The sequence below is a fragment of the Schistocerca piceifrons genome, chromosome 4 (genome assembly GCF_021461385.2).
Source record: "Schistocerca piceifrons isolate TAMUIC-IGC-003096 chromosome 4, iqSchPice1.1, whole genome shotgun sequence".
Lineage (NCBI taxonomy): Eukaryota > Metazoa > Arthropoda > Insecta > Orthoptera > Acrididae > Schistocerca > Schistocerca piceifrons.
Genome location: NC_060141.1, coordinates 827,933,002 through 827,950,393, shown reverse-complemented (window position 1 = coordinate 827,950,393; position 17,392 = coordinate 827,933,002). Strand labels below are relative to the sequence as shown.

The 17,392-nt window shown below is 40.2% G+C and overlaps 1 protein-coding gene across 1 annotated transcript in view; it reads right to left on the bottom strand.

Moving 5' to 3' along the window:
* LOC124794700 (histone-lysine N-methyltransferase, H3 lysine-79 specific) overlaps positions 1 to 17,392 on the bottom strand; it is a 209,582-nt gene that overhangs the window by 55,023 nt on the left and 137,167 nt on the right. The window contains 4 exon segments of the mRNA XM_047258267.1: positions 292 to 498; positions 5,771 to 6,006; positions 7,217 to 7,441; positions 14,282 to 14,543. Coding sequence (XP_047114223.1) covers positions 292 to 498; positions 5,771 to 6,006; positions 7,217 to 7,441; positions 14,282 to 14,543 — 930 coding nt within the window.

Sequence of the window (17,392 nt, the reverse complement as noted above, 5' to 3'; positions counted from 1 at the left end):
AAGACCCTCCAACACTTGGTTCGTGCCAGATTCAGTAGACGCCACTAGCTGGGTAAATGAAAATGTGATATATCCTCTTTGGCAGCACAAAGTATTAATTTACTCTTATTTTATTTGTGTCGTTACTCTTATTTGTGCCACTTGAAAAAAGAAAAAACTAATCATGTAGTATAAGAATATTTGATTACGTGAAAATACAATTTTGTCATTTGCAAAACATGTCACTGAACTAAAGCATCACAATAATTGTAAAACTAGAAGTAACAGGTGATAATTCTGCTAAAACTTTACCTGTGCCTGAAGTTTGGAGGCCTTTGCCTGCAGCTCTTTGTGCCTCAGGACAATTTCCTTTGCCTTGGCAAGCAGGTCCCCCGGAGAACTGGCATTTATGCCGAGCTCACACATTCGTGCTTTCAGCAGTGCCACACTATCGTCTATCAAAACCTTGATCTGTTTTTCCAATTGGGCAGCTCTGCTCATTAACTTTAAGTTACGTTCCTACAAGTAGAAATTACAAAATTATAATAAAAATTGAAACTTCTAATGACATACTTAAAGTCACAGTAGCTGGTGACAATATTTTGTAAGTGTACACTTTGATTTAGTTACTTAAAAAACTATTTGACCCAACAAAAGTGTTAAACACAAAGCACCCAGTACATACTAATGTGTCATCTCAGTCTTTCACAGTGGTATGCTTCCAAAAAACCTTATCGGCTTACAAGTTACGTCGTTTCAAATAAAACACTTGAGCTTTAGACAGCTGTCTCCTCCAGCATCATCAGGAGTTTAAATCACTGGCTGCAGGGCTGGCACACTGTTCCGCTTATACAGATGTAGGAGAGAGAGAGAGAGAGAGAGAGAGAGAGAGAGAGAGAGAGTGACACAGGTGTGGTAGGCAGTTGGGCAGGTTCTAGTGGCTCCGCCCCACCACTAGAACGAGTGATGTCACACAGCGGGGTGAGACGGTACCACATTTGAACTACCAGTCCCACGTCCCTACAGGCATCGAGTCTCTACGTTTGCTTTTGCTTGATGTCCAAAGTCCGCCCCCACCCCTACTAAAAGTGTAACCCCAGATCTCTGATAAAGTTCACGCTGTTTATTCTAATTTCGGCTGCTTCTTTGGAACAGAATCCCAATATGATGCTGTTTGAGCCAAAACTTTTTTTTCCCGAATTGCATTTTATGCCCATTTTCTAAGCAATGTTCAGCCACAGCTGATGCCTCAAGTTCCCTTAGTTTGATGTGCCGTGAATGCTCTGCACAACGCTCAGCAACAGGACGAATGGTTTGACCTACGTAAATACTACCACATTCACAAGGGACACCATACAAGCCAGGAGCTCTTGCAACATATGATGTCTTTAATAGAGCGTAATATATTTCTTATTTTGGAGATGGGCAGGAACACTAATGTCAGTCCACAGCAATAGTTGTTCCACAGCACGGATGGAAATATCAACTCTGAAGACTGTTCTAAATGAACCGAAACCGGTCATATGAATAAACATTTTGCAATCAAGATGGATTAAAAGTTACATGGATAAGAATGGTGCTATATTTGTAGCATAGTCAATATATAATTTTATGGGGATACCGTCTGGGCCAGATGCCTTCCTGATGTCTAAGGATCTTAACTGTTTTACAGTCCCAGATACACTGAACACCAGCCATCCTTGTGTTTGTTCGATAATTGAAAGGGGGAATGGTGCTGCAGTCCTCTACCGGAAACGAGTTTTTGAAAGCTATGTTTACAATTTCAGCCTTCTGTTTATCATCATCGGTTATATTACCTGTACAGTCAGCAAGAGAAGGTACTGAATTATTTGTAGCGTTCATAGATTTTACGTACGACCAAAACTTTATGGGTTATTTTTAGAATCTGCAGATAAAATATTGCTTTCAAATTCATTAAAAGAATCTCTCATTGTCCTTCTGACGGCTGCTTTCATTTTGCATAATTTCTGTTGGACAGCAGGGAAGTGACTATGTTTAAAACGACTGTGCAAAATTCTCTTCTTTCTCAGCAACTTCCTAATATGTTTGTTGTATCAAGATGGATCCTTTCCATCCCCTATATTTCTGTTAGGCACATAATTTCTCTATCACATGGTGGACAATACCTTTAAATTCCAACCAAAGATGCTCAATATTTTTGTGTACTGTGGTGAATGCTTGGAGCTGACTATGAAGATATTCATTAATTTTATTTGTTCTCCCAAAAAAGAAAACTCTATGCTGTTTCTTTGGTTTTTTTTTTTTTTTGCAACTTCCACTGACATAGAAGCCACAACGACAGTATGGTCACTAATACCTTCTTCTAGATTAACTTCCCCAAAAAGGTCAGGTCTGTTTGTCACCAAGATATCTAATATGTTCCCATCTAGAGTTGGTTTTCTAACGAATTGCTCAAGGTTGTATGTTGAGAGTGCTCCTACAATAACTTCACACAAATCTTTGCTTCTGCCCCCCGTGATAAACGTATAATTTTCCCAGTCAATGGATGCCAGATTAAAGTCTCCACCTATAACTAATGGATAATTTGTATATTTATTTCCTATGTACTCAAGACTTTCCCTGAAACGTTCTGCAATGTTTGTTGCGGGTGCTGGTGGTCTATGAAACCATCCTAATACAATGGTCAATCCTTGTCTGATTGACAGTTTTATCCAGACAATTTCACAGAGCAACCCAGTATCGATCTCAACTGCATTTAAACAGCCTTTATCTGCAATGAACACACCACCTCCCATAGCATCAGTCCTATCCTTCCTAAGCATTGTCCAATCAGCGTTCAAAATTTCACTGCTTTTTGTATCTGGTTTCAACCAGCTTTTGGTACCTAATACAATATTGGCATTGCTACTGTTTATTTTGGAGAGTAACTTTTATGCACTTTACGAAAACTCTGAATGCAAGTCTTCACTAGGACATTGTCCATCACAGTTTTTTTATCTATAGTAGAAGCATATTCTCTCTGGAGTTATGCACTCGGAGAAACAGACACGTGAGCATTTATTCAGACCTATGGATTGTTTACAAGTGAGTATAACTCCATCACAAACACACAGGGTAAAAATAGAAAAGGAAACTCACAGTTCCAGAAATGGAGCACTTGCCCGCGAAAGGCAAAGGTCCCGAGTTCGAGTCTCGGTCCGGCACACAGTTTTAATCTGCCAGGAAGTTTCATATCAGTGCACACTCCGCTGTAGAGTGAAAATTTCATTCTACTCCCATTCAGAAATCAATTGAAATGTGTTCAAAAACTAACAGGGATGCGTTTCAAAATCATATGAATAATTGATAGACCAATGTGCGCTGGATGCTAGGAGCTATGTGAAACAAGTCTTCCCCCCCCCCCCCTCCCCCCCCCCCCCTCAAGATTATGAATTTGGCGTCCCCTTTTCCCGGTAGCATCTAAATGCTTGCAGCGACTGCTTGCACAGCCAACAGCCACATTCCTGTAGCCAGAAACGGGAGAATCTACTACTTAAATGCGAATAAACTGCGCATGCGCATGAGCCCGCTTGTAATTACTAAAACGAATCCAATGTAAACAGTTGTGACTTCACGCTCACCAGAGGCAATTTGTTGTTATGAAGCACTGCATAGTCTTCCTAAAGCCTTTACCACATTTTGCTGTTGGGAGATGCTTGCATGAGCACTGTGTGTCGTCGTTGCATATGGTGCATTTCCTTTGCAATTTAAGTTATTTTCGCTTTTTTCTCTCATTTATGTTTTATTGTTGAAGTATTATTCTGCAGTAGCAGGATAGAGTAATCTCCTTAGTTAGAGTATGGGCTCATACCAGGCAAAATTACAAAAATTCAAAAGAAAACTAAAACAATGAAAAATTCCCGGAATTCTAAAAAATTGCCGGGTTTTTCCTGGTTTTCTGCTGGATGAAAAAATTCCCGGGTTTTTCCAGTATCTCTGGGTTGTCCCAGGTGGTATACACCCTGAATATAGTATCATCTCTTGCAGTATTGCATCACTTAGTCTGCCACTACACTCCAGTGGTGATGTCTAAAGATACAAGACTGTTCAGTGCTCTACATTCACCATCTGTGAAGTGTCACTACATAATGAAAACTGTCATCCTGAAAGACAAAATTTTTCCAAAGACGTCATATTATTGTTGTGGTCTTCAGTCCAGAGACTGGTTTGATGCAGCTCTCCATGCTACTCTATCCTGTGCAAGCTGCTTCATCTCCCAGTACCTACAGCAACCTACATCCTTCTGAATCTGTTTAGTGTATTCATCTCTTGGTCTCCCTCTACTATTTTTACCCTCCACGCTACCCTCCAATACTAAATTGGTGATCCCTTGATGCCTCAGGACATGTCCTACCAACCGATCCCTTCTTCTAGTCAATTTGTGCCACCAATTCTATTCAGTACCTCCTCATTAGTGTTGTGATCTACCCACCTAATCTTCAGCATTCTTCTGTAGCACCACATTTTGAAAGCTTCTATTTTCTTCTTGTCCAAACTATTTATCGTCCATGTTTCGCTTCCATACATGGCTACACTTCCTGACACTTAAATCCATACTCAATGTTAACAAATTTCTCTTCTTCAGGAACGCTTTCCTTGCCATTGCCAGCCTACATTTTATATCCTCTCTACTTTGACGATCAACAGTTATTTTGCTCCCCAAATAGCAAAACTCCTTTACTAACTTCGACTACATACCATTATCCTCGTTTTGCTTAATGTTCATTTTATATCGTCCTTTCAAGGCACTGTCCATTCTGTTCAACTGCTCTTCCAGGTCCTTTGCTGTCTCTGACAGAATTACAATGTCATCAGCGAACCTCAAAGTTATAGAAGAGGTTAAATATAGGACAGAGCATCCTACCCCATAACTGCTCACTATGCTGATTTCCTCAGGTGGCACGTAAGCACTGTATATACACAGCTTCTAAAACTAATTTCATGCATTAAGCAGTGCAGTAACCATGGGGACCATTTAAAAAATAAATAAATAAAATACAAAAGGCAAGCTTAATGCTAAGATACAAACGAAACACACACGTTCAGCATTTCCCCCCCAGTACTTCAGGAAAACTTAAACCTCAGTGCAACCATGGATTTGATCCCTGTTCCTCCCAAATGCAAGTCCAGTGCATTGTAACACCATTATTTTACATTAATTTCATCTAATCCATAAATTTGTTACTGTAATGCAAGATGATAAATAATTTCAATACAGAAAGGCAATTGCTGTCCCAAGATACAACTTTACTCAACATTTAAAAACGGGGAAATACATTAGCACACAAAATAGCAACAACACAACTGATATGCAACACATTGAGTGATAAACTATGGACAGTCACTGAAGAAATACAGGAAATTTCAAAATTCATTTAATTTGTGATAATGATAAACAAAATTAAAGTTTGAAACTTCAAATTTAAGCATCTGCATCTGCAGCACTGTGAGGCCATCATGTAGAAGAAATAAGTTCTATTGAAGTAAAAACTAACTTAATTGTAACAAGAAGTAATTTCATTTCAAAGATCGGTGTGTATGAAAATTACATAACAAAGGGAGTAAAAATTAAGTGGTCGGCAGGCACTAGCTATGTTTTCTGGCTCATTTCCGTGCTAATCATCCACTTGAAATTTTAGCTATATGGCAAAGTTTTGTTTTTACTTTTACAATTTAAATCACAGCAAGGACTTTTCATTTCTTTAAGTTCGAAAGGTAATGGCTGACAATAATTTTAACACTTATTTAAAACAAAACTAATTAAATGTACCTTTTCAGTTTCAATTTGAACTTCAACACTATCACGGAAAGCAGGATTCTTCATCATGTCCACCATCTGCAGGAACTGGGCACGATAGAGGTCCAAAAGAATTTGCAGAGCATAAGGTGTCTCAGCAGGTGCTGGGGGAATGTCAAGCTCTTCATGAACACTGCTTGTGTTCAAGGAAAGACTGGTGAGCTGTTGATCCACGCAACCTGGAGCTGGGGGCAACTTCTTGCCAATAGCTGTCAAACCATTTTTTGTGTTATGTTACAACCAAAGATCAGTGGTAAATTAAGAATACACAAAGCACAATATCTGTAAGAACCTTGAGATGCAGAAACCCTTCTCTCAAATTTGACACTACAGTTAAAGTTCTTCAGTACATTTTGAAGCAGACAGAGAGAAATACTTCTCATTTAGTACTGACCTAGGGCCAGTGTGGGCAAAGAGCGGCCCACAGGTATGGTCCACAAATGGCCGTTTATGCAGTCCACCAAGACAGTAACAATTTTTATGTAACAAGTTATACCTTACTTAAAATGCAAAGTTAACTAATGTATGCAATCATTTTAAAAGGTGTGGCCCTCCGTAAAGCTCTTCTTTCACAAAAAGGCCTCCAAACTGAAACTGTTGCCCACCTCTGACCTAGGGGAAACTTATCACTGTAGCTGCTTTTGTTCATCTATTTATACACATTAATATATCACAATATAAAATTATATATAAAAACAAAGATGAGGTGACTTACCGAACAAAAGCGCTGGCAGGTCGATAGACACACAAACATACACACAAAATTCAAGCTTTCACAACAAACTGTTGCCTCATCAGGAAAGAGGGAAGGAGAGGGGAAGACGAAAGGAAGTGGGTTTTAAGGGAGAGGGTAAGGAGTCATTCCAATCCCGGGAGCGGAAAGACTTACCTTAGGGGGAAAAAAGGACAGGTATACACTCGCACACACGCACATATCCATCCACACATACAGACACAAGCAGAAATATGTCTGCTTGTGTCTGTATGTGTGGATGGATATGTGCGTGTGTGCGAGTGTATACCTGTCCTTTTTTCCCCCTAAGGTAAGTCTTTCCGCTCCCGGGATTGGAATGACTCCTTACCCTCTCCCTTAAAACCCACTTCCTTTCGTCTTCCCCTCTCCTTCCCCCTTTCCTGATGAGGCAACAGTTTGTTGCGAAAGCTTGAATTTTGTGTGTATGTTTGTGTTTGTTTGTGTGTCTATCGACCTGCCAGCGCTTTTGTTCGGTAAGTCACCTCATCTTTGTTTTTATATATAATTTTTCCCACGTGGAATGTTTCCTTCCATTATATTGATAACAATATAAAATTACATTGAGTAAATAGTACTATTTTTCTCAATTGTTGTTCTGTATTTTTTTGCTAACTCTTAGTTTTTTCCAATCACTAATGGCTGTTCATCATTCACTGAGGACTTACCCTGTGGTGACGTACTGAGTAATGTCTGACTGTGTAACAAGTCGAGCCCATTTATTTTTATTGCCTTCTTGGATTTCCCTTTCTTCACCCGGCCTCTAGCTCCTCGTTTCGTCTGGGCTCTCGGAGCCGGAATATTTACTATCTGCTGTGGTGGTGGCGGCTGCTGCTTTCCAACTCGTGTGAGTTTTCTTCTCAACTTTTTGGGATGCCGAGCCTTTGCTTTACCTCCGGGAAGAAAGAAAGAAACAAATAACATTCATTGTGCTAAATATTTCTCACTACGGTCTAAACTTTTTAGTAAATGCACAATGTGACCTCTTGACAACACTTCATTATCTATACGGCAGAGGTCAAGTAAGTGGAAAAAGTTACTACTGTAAGTGAGTCTTCTGTGTATTCTAGAATATAGCGCTGATGATACTCTGGTATGTTAATCTTTAGGAGATAACATATTTGCTGTATGAACGATGTAGGAATGATTCTTATTCCTTGCAATTAAGTTTTACCTATTACAATTTGTATCTGTGCTAAATCATTAGAACAAAAAGAGCACTCACTGATCAGGATCTGTCACAGCTTTCACTGTACCCAGTATTATTTCCTGCCACTTTTTAGTGCATTATTCCATCTATGACTAGAGGTGGCTTCCATAGAATGGACACACTGGATGTGGGTATACAGGCACTCGTGCACAGTTCTCTAGTGGCATCTACTCTTATGGCCAATACTGCACAGCCAATTTATTCTGACAAACATACTTCAGTTGTTACATACACTATCCTCGATTGACACTTTATTGAAAAGGACATTCATTTGAAATAGCCTACATCACTGTGCAACAATATCAGATTTTCTTTAAGAACAATAACTAGCAAGGAAAGACATGACTAATAAATTATTTTCTGTTGACATTAACACTTTAACTGCTACAGACGTGTTCCCTAGACTGCCGAGTGCTATGCTGCTTTCTTAACGCTGCTACCTGCGCTGCGAGACAGCATTCTGGCTGTTAGGAAATACTTATCCTACTTTAAGAAAACTATTTGGTGAAAAAATCTGATGCCTGCACATCTTAATCTTGTTCAACTGAATTTCTTCAAATTAAGTAAAGCATTGCACAAAATATTTAAAGGTTTGTAGAGCTAAAAATGCATTTCATAAACTTTGTGTACTCCTGACTTTAGCTTATACACCTGCTGTGTAAGAAATATAGACAAGCTATCAAAATTTTATTCACAATTTAAGAGTAGACGTCCACAGTGCTTAAGGAAAGCCCAGAGTCTGCATTTAAACATGTCCTCAGCACTGGGGAGTGGCAGGGCGTGTCGAGTTAACTCGTTCACAGCACTCTTAAGAGTTAAACTATTTCCTAATCTTGGATACTTCCACTTTACCTTACAAGTCTATCAATAGCCTTTCACAACTCAAACTGTACAATGCACAACATTTGGCAGATTTCATTTTATAAATGCATGTACCATTAATATGCCTAATTTATTACAAAATGACAGATTAAATAATTTAATTGGATAGATAAAAAATCTAATAACCAGGTGGTGGCAGAACACAAGAAGGTTACAAATAAACAAGCTTTCGGAGCCAGTGGCTCCACCTTCAGGCAATAGGGATGAAGGGGAATGAAGAGGGGTGAAGGAAAAGGACTGGAGATGTCTAGGAGAAGTGGTAGATTTTGGGAAAGTCACCCAAAATCGCAGGTCAGGGGAGACTTACCGGACGGGATGAGAAGGAAAGACAGACTGTTGGGGACTGCATTGGATGAGATTTGGAAGTCTGACATCTTGAAGGTGGAAGAGAGGGTAATATGCAAGACAGAGATTACTGCTTAAAAATCGTGCATGAGATAATAGTTAATGCATTGTATGTAACACAGGTGGGAGGGGGCAGTGAAAAATAGATGGCAAAACAATGAAAGGTGTAGAAAACTAAAATGGAGTGAAGACAAGGGTAGTTACTGTGAAGATATGCTGAGATGGAAGACATTAACATAAATTAAGAACAGATGGGCAGTGAGAACCAAGGACATGTTGTAGAGCTAGTTCCCATCACAGAGTTCTGAGAAACATTTCTGGGAGAAGAATCCAGATGGTGCATGCGTGAAACAGGCCCCAAGGTCATGACTGTCATGTTGTAGAGCATGCTCTGCGACAGGATATTGTGTGTTGGCAGTATACACCCTCTGCCTATACCCATTCATCCTAATTAGTAATTTGGTGGTAGTCACACTGATGTAAAAGGCTGGACAGTGTTTACAGAACAGATGGTATATGATGCGTCTTTTCACATGTGGCTCCCCCTTTGATTGCATACATTTCGCCAGTTACAGGGCTGTTATAAGTGGTGGTGGGAGGGTGCGTAGGACAAGTCTTGCAGCAGGGACAGTCACAGGGATAGGACCCATAGTATAGTGAGATGGGTGCAGAAGAAGCATAGGGTTTGACAAGGATATTGAAGAAGTTGGGAGAGTAACAAAAAGCTATTCTATGCATGGTGGGCAGATTCTAAGACAGAATGAATCTCATTTCAGGGCACGATTTTACGAAATCGTGAGCTTGTCAAAGTAGCTGGTTAATACATTTGGACAAAGAAAAGCTGTTTTTTGGAGGGATCAGAAGTAACAGAATTTGATGTCTTGGCTGGGGAAACCTGCTTTTGAAATAGGCTGGTGGCATAATCACGTCCAGTGAAGGCAGAGGTGAGAAAGGTGGTGTATTGCTGTAAAGAGCCTGCATCTGAACAAATATGTTTGCCTCGAATGCCAAGGTTGTATGGAAGAGAATGTATGACATGGAAAGGATGGCGACTGTCAAAATGTAAGTACCGTTGTTTGTTAGTAGGTTTAATGTCGATAGAAATGTGTAGCTGACCTTTGGTGAGGACGAGATCAACATCAAGAAAAGTGGCACAGGATTTGGGATAGAACCATGTGAAGTTTATTTGGGAGAAGGTATTTAGTGATTCCAGGGATTTTAACAGGTCAGCCTCACCATCAGTACATATGATAAAGATGTCATCAATGTATCTAAAACAAACCAGTGGCTGAAGACTTACGGATCCCAGGAAAGCCCTCTCCAGATGATCCATAAAAAGGTTGGCACAGGAAGGAGCCATCCTGGTTCCTATGACCATGCCTCTGATCTGTTTGTATGTCTGCCCCTCAAAGGTGAAGGAGTAGTTGGTAAGTATAATGTTGATTTGGATGAGTAGGAAGGATGTCATAGGTTTGGAATCAGGTGGCTGCTGACTGAAGAAATGTCCAGTAGCAGACAGGCCACGTGTGTCGGGGATGTTCGTATAGAGTAGTGGTTCCCTACAGGTGGTCCGCGGACCCCCAGAGGTCCGCGAGCTATGCAAGAGGGGTTTGCAAGATGCTATTACAATAAAGAATATATTAAATATATTTCGTATGATAACAGATTTTTTGTTTTGGCTGCTTCCTGCATGAGTAAAGCTCAAGCAAATGCTAACTTCTGCATCTAGCATCTTCCTAGAGCCAACTGACACTAGCACACTAACACAAAACAAGAATTAGATAGAGGCAAATGGTTCTGCTGTATGCCGTTGGACTGTGCACACTGCATCTTTCCAGCTGACAACTGACAGTCACTTTACACAGACACTCGCATTTCAGACAACAATCGGCCATTGTTAATTTATTGACATTTTCAGTTCATACTCAATTTCTGTATTTTTAAGGAGTTTGTTAAACTAAACACCTAGATTTTAAGACAAATATTTTGAACAATAATCAATGATGGCTCAATTGAAAAAGTTTTAAGCTCAATATTTTTTCAATAATGAAAATGTCAATGTTTTTTCTAAGTATCAAAAATAGAAAACATATAAAAGGACTCTTAATTTGGCATTTTAGGTACTTGATACTGTGATATGACAAGGTACCAATCATGCTCGATGGGGGGGTCCCCGAGAAAATTTTGTTGGGAACCCCTGCTATAGAGGGAGGTGGCGTGAATGGTGCAAGTATGGTGTGTGGTGGGAGTGGGACAGGCACAGATTTCAGACGATCAGGAAATGGTTAGTGTCATTGATACAGGAGGCAAGTCTTTGTACTATGGGTTGCACGTGCTAATCAACTAAGGCAAATATACATTCAGTAAGTGCTTTGAAGCCAGCAATTACAGGACAGCCAGGATGATTGGTAAAAGGTAGGGTGCACGGATTGGGTGGATTGCCATCCTTTCCATGTCAAACATTCCCTCCCATACAGCCTCGGTATTAAAGGCAAACATACTTGTTCGGATGCAGACTCTTTACAGCAATATACCACCACTCTCACCTCAGCCTTCACTGGTCATAATTACTCCACCACCTAGTTCAAAAGCACATTTCCTGGGCCAGCACATCCAATCCTAGTACTGCTGATCCCTCCAAAAAACAACTTTGGAGCACAACACTGGTCACTAAGTATTATCCTGGTCTGGAATGTATTTATCAACTACTTCAACAAAGTCACAATTTCCTGAAATCGTGCCCTGAAATGAGATTCACCGAGTAAGATTTTGCTCACCACACCTAGAATAACATTTTGTTGCCATCCCAAGCTCTGCAATATTCTTGTCAGACCCTATGCTCCTTTTGCATCCACCTCCTCACCATATGGCTCCTACCCCTGTGATCGTCCCCAATGCAAAACTTGCCCTATGCACCCCACTACCAACACCTACAAGGTGTAATTGGAAAGTTTTAAGAATGGACTTTTAATTGCGTAATGATCGTACTTACATGCTACTGTGATACATCTCCTTCAAAATAGTCCCCTTCTGACTGAACACACCGACTCGAACGGTGTTCCCACTTTTGGAAACATTCCTCGAAATTTTTTTCCTGAAGTTTGTTACGGATGGTTTCCGTATTTGTCTGGATGTCTTCAACTGAGTCAAATCGCTTCCCTTTCAGTGCAAATTTCAATAGGTAGAAGCCCGCAGGGGCCAAATCAGGGAAATAAAGCGGTTGTGGAAACATAGAAATTTTGAATTTGATAAAAAATTCAACGATGGAGAAGGCACGATGAGCTGGAGCACTGTCATGGTGTAGCACCCTATTTCCACAATGCAGGCCTTTTCTTCCGCATCTTTTTGAGCAAACACTCAAGGACACATTTGTAGTATTCCTTGTTAATCGTCTGTCCTCCAGGGGTAAATTAATGATGCACAATACCTGTAGAATCAAAAAGATCACCAACATTGTCTTCACCTTCAACAGACTTTGTCGTGCTTTTTTCAGTCGTGGTGAACTTGGGAGTCTCCCACTGCGAAGACTGCACTTTGGTTTCGGGATCATATCCATATACCCACGATTCGTCACCTGTAAGTACCCTGTTTAACAAATCTGGGTCATTTTTAGTCCGATTAATCACTTCTTCGCACACTTCAAGTCAGTATTGTCTCTGGTCACTAGATAACACTTTTGGAATGAATTTTGCAGACACTCGACGCGTGTTCAGATCTTCAGTTAAAATTGACTGAACTGCATAGAAACTTAAATTCAGTTCATCAGCAACTTCCCTAATTGTAAGTCTACAATCAGAGCACACTAAGTAGTGAACTTTCACAACATTTTTGAGGTGGAAGGACGGCTGGACCATGGTTCATCTTCAAATAATTTGCGGCCATTTTTAAATCTGTTGAACCAGACAAAAACATTTGACTGGCTCATACGATTATATCCTAAAGCTGTTTTTAATAGTTCGTAAGTCTCAAAAGCTGATTTTCCAGTTTTAAAACAAACTTTCCCACAAACTCGTTGCTCCGTTTTTACGTCCATCTTCATGCAGACAGAATCGAGTGACAAGCCTTAACAGACCCACACTCAACCAGCTGCCACAATGAACTGAATAAAGGAAACTCATTTTCCTGTCAGAGGGCTTTCAAGGACAAGGCAATGACTCACTCCCCACCCTCAGGGTACCTGCCCGCCAAACCAGTAAGCAGTAGCGGATCCATTCTTAAAACTTTCCAATCACACCTCGTATACCAGCTCTGTAACTGGCAAAACATACAGTATCAAAGGGAGAGCCACCTGTGAAACGTCACATCATATACCAGCTGTCATGCAAATTATCAATTAGGATGAATGGGCATAGGCAGAGGCTGTTTACTAGCAACAAGCAATATCCTGTTGCAGAGCATGCTGTACAACATGGCAATCATGAGCCTGTTTCATGACATGCGCCATCTGGATTCTTCCCCCAGACACCAGCTTCTCAGAACTCTGCAGGTGGCAACTAGTGCTACAACAGGTCCTTGGATCTTGCCACCCACCTGGCCTTAATTTACATTAATGTCTTCTGTCTCAGCATTTCTTCACAGTAACTACTTTTTCTTCACTCAGTTTTAGTTTTCTACGTATCTCATTTTCTGACCTGTCTATTTCACTCTGCCCCTCCTACCTCTCTTACGTAAATGCACTTACCTATTAACTCAAGCACAATGTTTAAGCAGTAATCTCTGTCTTACATGTTACCCTGTCTTCCACCTTTAAGCTCTCAGGTATTCAAATCTCATTTGATACGGTCCCCAACAATCAGTCTTACCTTCTCATCCCGTACAGTAAGTCTCCTCTGACCCGAGATTCTGGTTAGCTTTTCCAAAAATTACCCCGTTTCATAAACATCTCCCGTTCTTTTCCTTCACCGCTCTTCTTTCCCCTTCAACCCTTCTGTCTGAAGAAGGATTCATTGGCTCTGAAAGCTTGCTTAATTATAACCTTCTGTCTCATGTGTGCTCTGCCATCGCTTGGTGAGTGGACTTTTTTATCTATCCAATCAAACTATTTTGTCAAAAATTGATTGTTTTTGTTGTTATAATGAGTGATGAGTAATACCATAAATGATTCCTTTTATCACCGAGTGATCACTACATGAATGCAGACATCTCATAAGGGATGTAATATTCACCTACTGTTGTGGACCTATTACTGCTCACCACTTTCTTAACTTCCATTCCAGGTTTTGCAATGCAACATAAATTTTACCACGTAATCAAATTGTCACAAACACAATAGATCTAACAGATATCATTATCTTACCATTGTTGCTACTGCTGTTGTTGTTTTCCTCCTCACTCTGACTACTCTTGCCCTTACTGCTACACCAGTCACTCCATGCACGCCTAGTTGTTGGTCCAGTGACCACACGACTTGTTACCAGTGCAGAACTGTCGTCACTGTCACGAGAGCTGTTGGAACTGGTGTCCAGATTCAGCTGTTTACTGAGATCACGCCTCGCACGATCTCTCGACGTACGAGGTGGTGTATTCTCTTCTTCACCACCTGCTGCCGCACCTCCACCCTGCAAACATGATCTCCATGAAATGTGGAAAACAATTTTGTTTCGGATCATGAGAATGTGCACTGATAACTGCGACTCAGTTGATAAATTCAACTGCACATTGCACAGTCACAAAGCAGCAGATTGAGACAGTCATATTAAATAAATGTAACTTACTCAGTTATCCAAATCGCAAAAAAGTATTACAACAGCAAAACCTCAAGTTATCAACCTGTAACTACTATGGATGGTCTCTCAGACCAATACAGTTTTTGCCATGATATTCCACACACCCCTGTGAGGTGAAGCAGACTCTTCTGTATATCTTCCTATTGGATGGCAAGCTAAACATGCCAGAAACCTGGCATTGTTGTTGCAATTTGTTTCTTATTTTTGGGCCTTGAGAAGTCTCACAGATGTACCGTATTGTTTGCAGGTCATGTTTTTGTTGAATGTTACCATTTCTCCATGGTGAGGAAAACTAGACCTTCTACGCAGTATTTTCTCTGTGAGATGGATGTAGGTGTTCAAGAACACCTCAGTGAATTCTCAGATGAAGACTTCGATGACAGTGATAATGACCCTGATTTCGAGGATTTAGTGATCACAATTACTAATCTGGAGAAGGAAATTGAAAGTAACGAAGATATGACAGGTGATTATGATGGATAGCATATTTCTTCCAAGTAGAGGGAAAGAGGTTTTCAATGGAGAAAACAGAAGGCACTTATTTAAGAACAAGGCAACTGAACATTATCTTGCAGCTGCCCGGGCTGCAACAGATTCTGAAAAATCTCTGAGAAAACTTTCTGTTTTGGAGGTATGAGAAAACAGAAGGCACTAATTTAACACAGAAATAGCATTTTGAAAAATGAAAAACATCAGCCTTTTGTTATCCTTGTTTGAAGTGCAAAACAAGATATCCGTGTCAACGGTGCGGTGTTCTGATTTGGTTGGAGAATTGTAGAAGGGTCTATCTGAAACGCATGCACGCTGAAAGCAGTTAAAATCTGATTCAGGACCTAAAAAAAAAAAAAAAATACATAAGGTAATTACTTGCTTCTTGACTTTTAAAACAAAAGTTTGGCAAAATTTCTTCCTTTATACAATTTAGGGGTGGAATAATTGCTGAAACGATGAGCAGTGAACTGAAAGCTGATTCCAAATACAAACTGTCCTAACTGAAATTTGTCTCCCCACACATTTACGTTGGGAATCTCTAATACTATCTCCGTGATGATAATGTGTGAATGAACAGAGAGGTAACTAGGTGCTGTTATTTTAGTAATACATACAATAAAAAACTGCAAATTTTGCTGCACTTTAGTTTTAAAAGTATTTTGAAAGGTGCATTGTTTAAAAATGCAAATTTCCGTAAAGTCTGTTTCCAAGAAGTGTAACAAACAACAGGAAGTCATGAAAATATATATTCACCAAAACAGCAGTTTTATGCACTGAAGCGGCAAAGAAACTGGTACAGGCACGTGTATTCAAATACAGAGATATGTAAACATGCAGAGTATGATTGCACAACACAAAGGTTTACGTCTCACTTGGGCCTGCCAACACAGACATTCGGCTGTTAATGACTACAAGAATATTGCTTGGTTGGATGAGCCTCATTTCAAATTGTATCGAGCAGACGGACATGTGCACGTATGGAGACAACCTCATGAATACATACATGTACCCTGCTTGTCAGCAGGGAACTGTTCAAGCTGATGGAGGCTCTGTAATGGTGTGGGACATGTGCAGCTGGAGTGGTATGGGACCCCCGATACATCTACATACAACTCTGACAGGTGACAGATACGTAAGAATCCTATCTGATCACCTGCATCCATTTGTGTCCATAGTGCATTCCGACGGACTTGGACAATTCCAGTAGGACAATGCAACACCCCACACATCCATAATTGCTACAGAGTAGCTCCAGGAACACCCTTCTGAACTTAAACACTTCCACTGGCCTCCAAACTCCCCAGACATGATAATTATTGAGCATATCTTCGGTGCAACATTCTGTTCAGAAGAGATCTCCACTCCCTCGTACTCTTATGGATTTATGGACAGCCCTGCAGGATTCAGGGTCTCAATTCCCTCCAGTACTACTTCAGACATTAGTCGAGTCCATGTCGTGTCGTGCTACAGCACTTCTGCCTGCTTGCGCGGGCCCTACACCATGTTAGGCTGGTGTACCAGTTCTTTGGCTCTTCAGTGTGTGTAAAAAAATAAAAAGGTGGTCTGAGAGACCTCTCCACAGTAATTGTGTTCTTGTCAACATCCATTGTAGTTAAGAATTAATGCGAATGTCACAGAATTTTACTTTAGAGATATTCAAAAAGATGATAAAATGAGAATAGCTACTCCTAAGGCTACAATAATGCAAAATCATCTTTCTGCGATTTAAATGAATGCATTTAAAGAAATCACATACAGCTGATTGAAGCACAGCATGCATGAGCGCACGAATGTGTGTATGAAAACAGACACTGTAATATATAGCTGTATCCCTCTAAGGGTACATCAATTAATTGCCCTCTCAGGCAAAGTATTTATTTCATCTTCAAATTCTGTTTCTTGTGTACTTTTCACTTTTGTTTATTTTCACATTTAGAAGCTTACTTTCTCTTCTTAATATATACTGCATAACTACAATATGATTCATGCTGCCAGATCCAAATTCTCAATCCTACTCATTTGATCACAAATGCAAGTATCAGGAATTCTACTGAGTTATCTTCAAATGTGATCACTTCTCCCTCTTTTCCTATTGTACAAATTCCAAGCTGCTCTCTTCCATGTTACCTGGCAACACATGAGCAAGTCTCTGCAACAGTCCAGAACCACAAGCCAGTCCACAGATATTT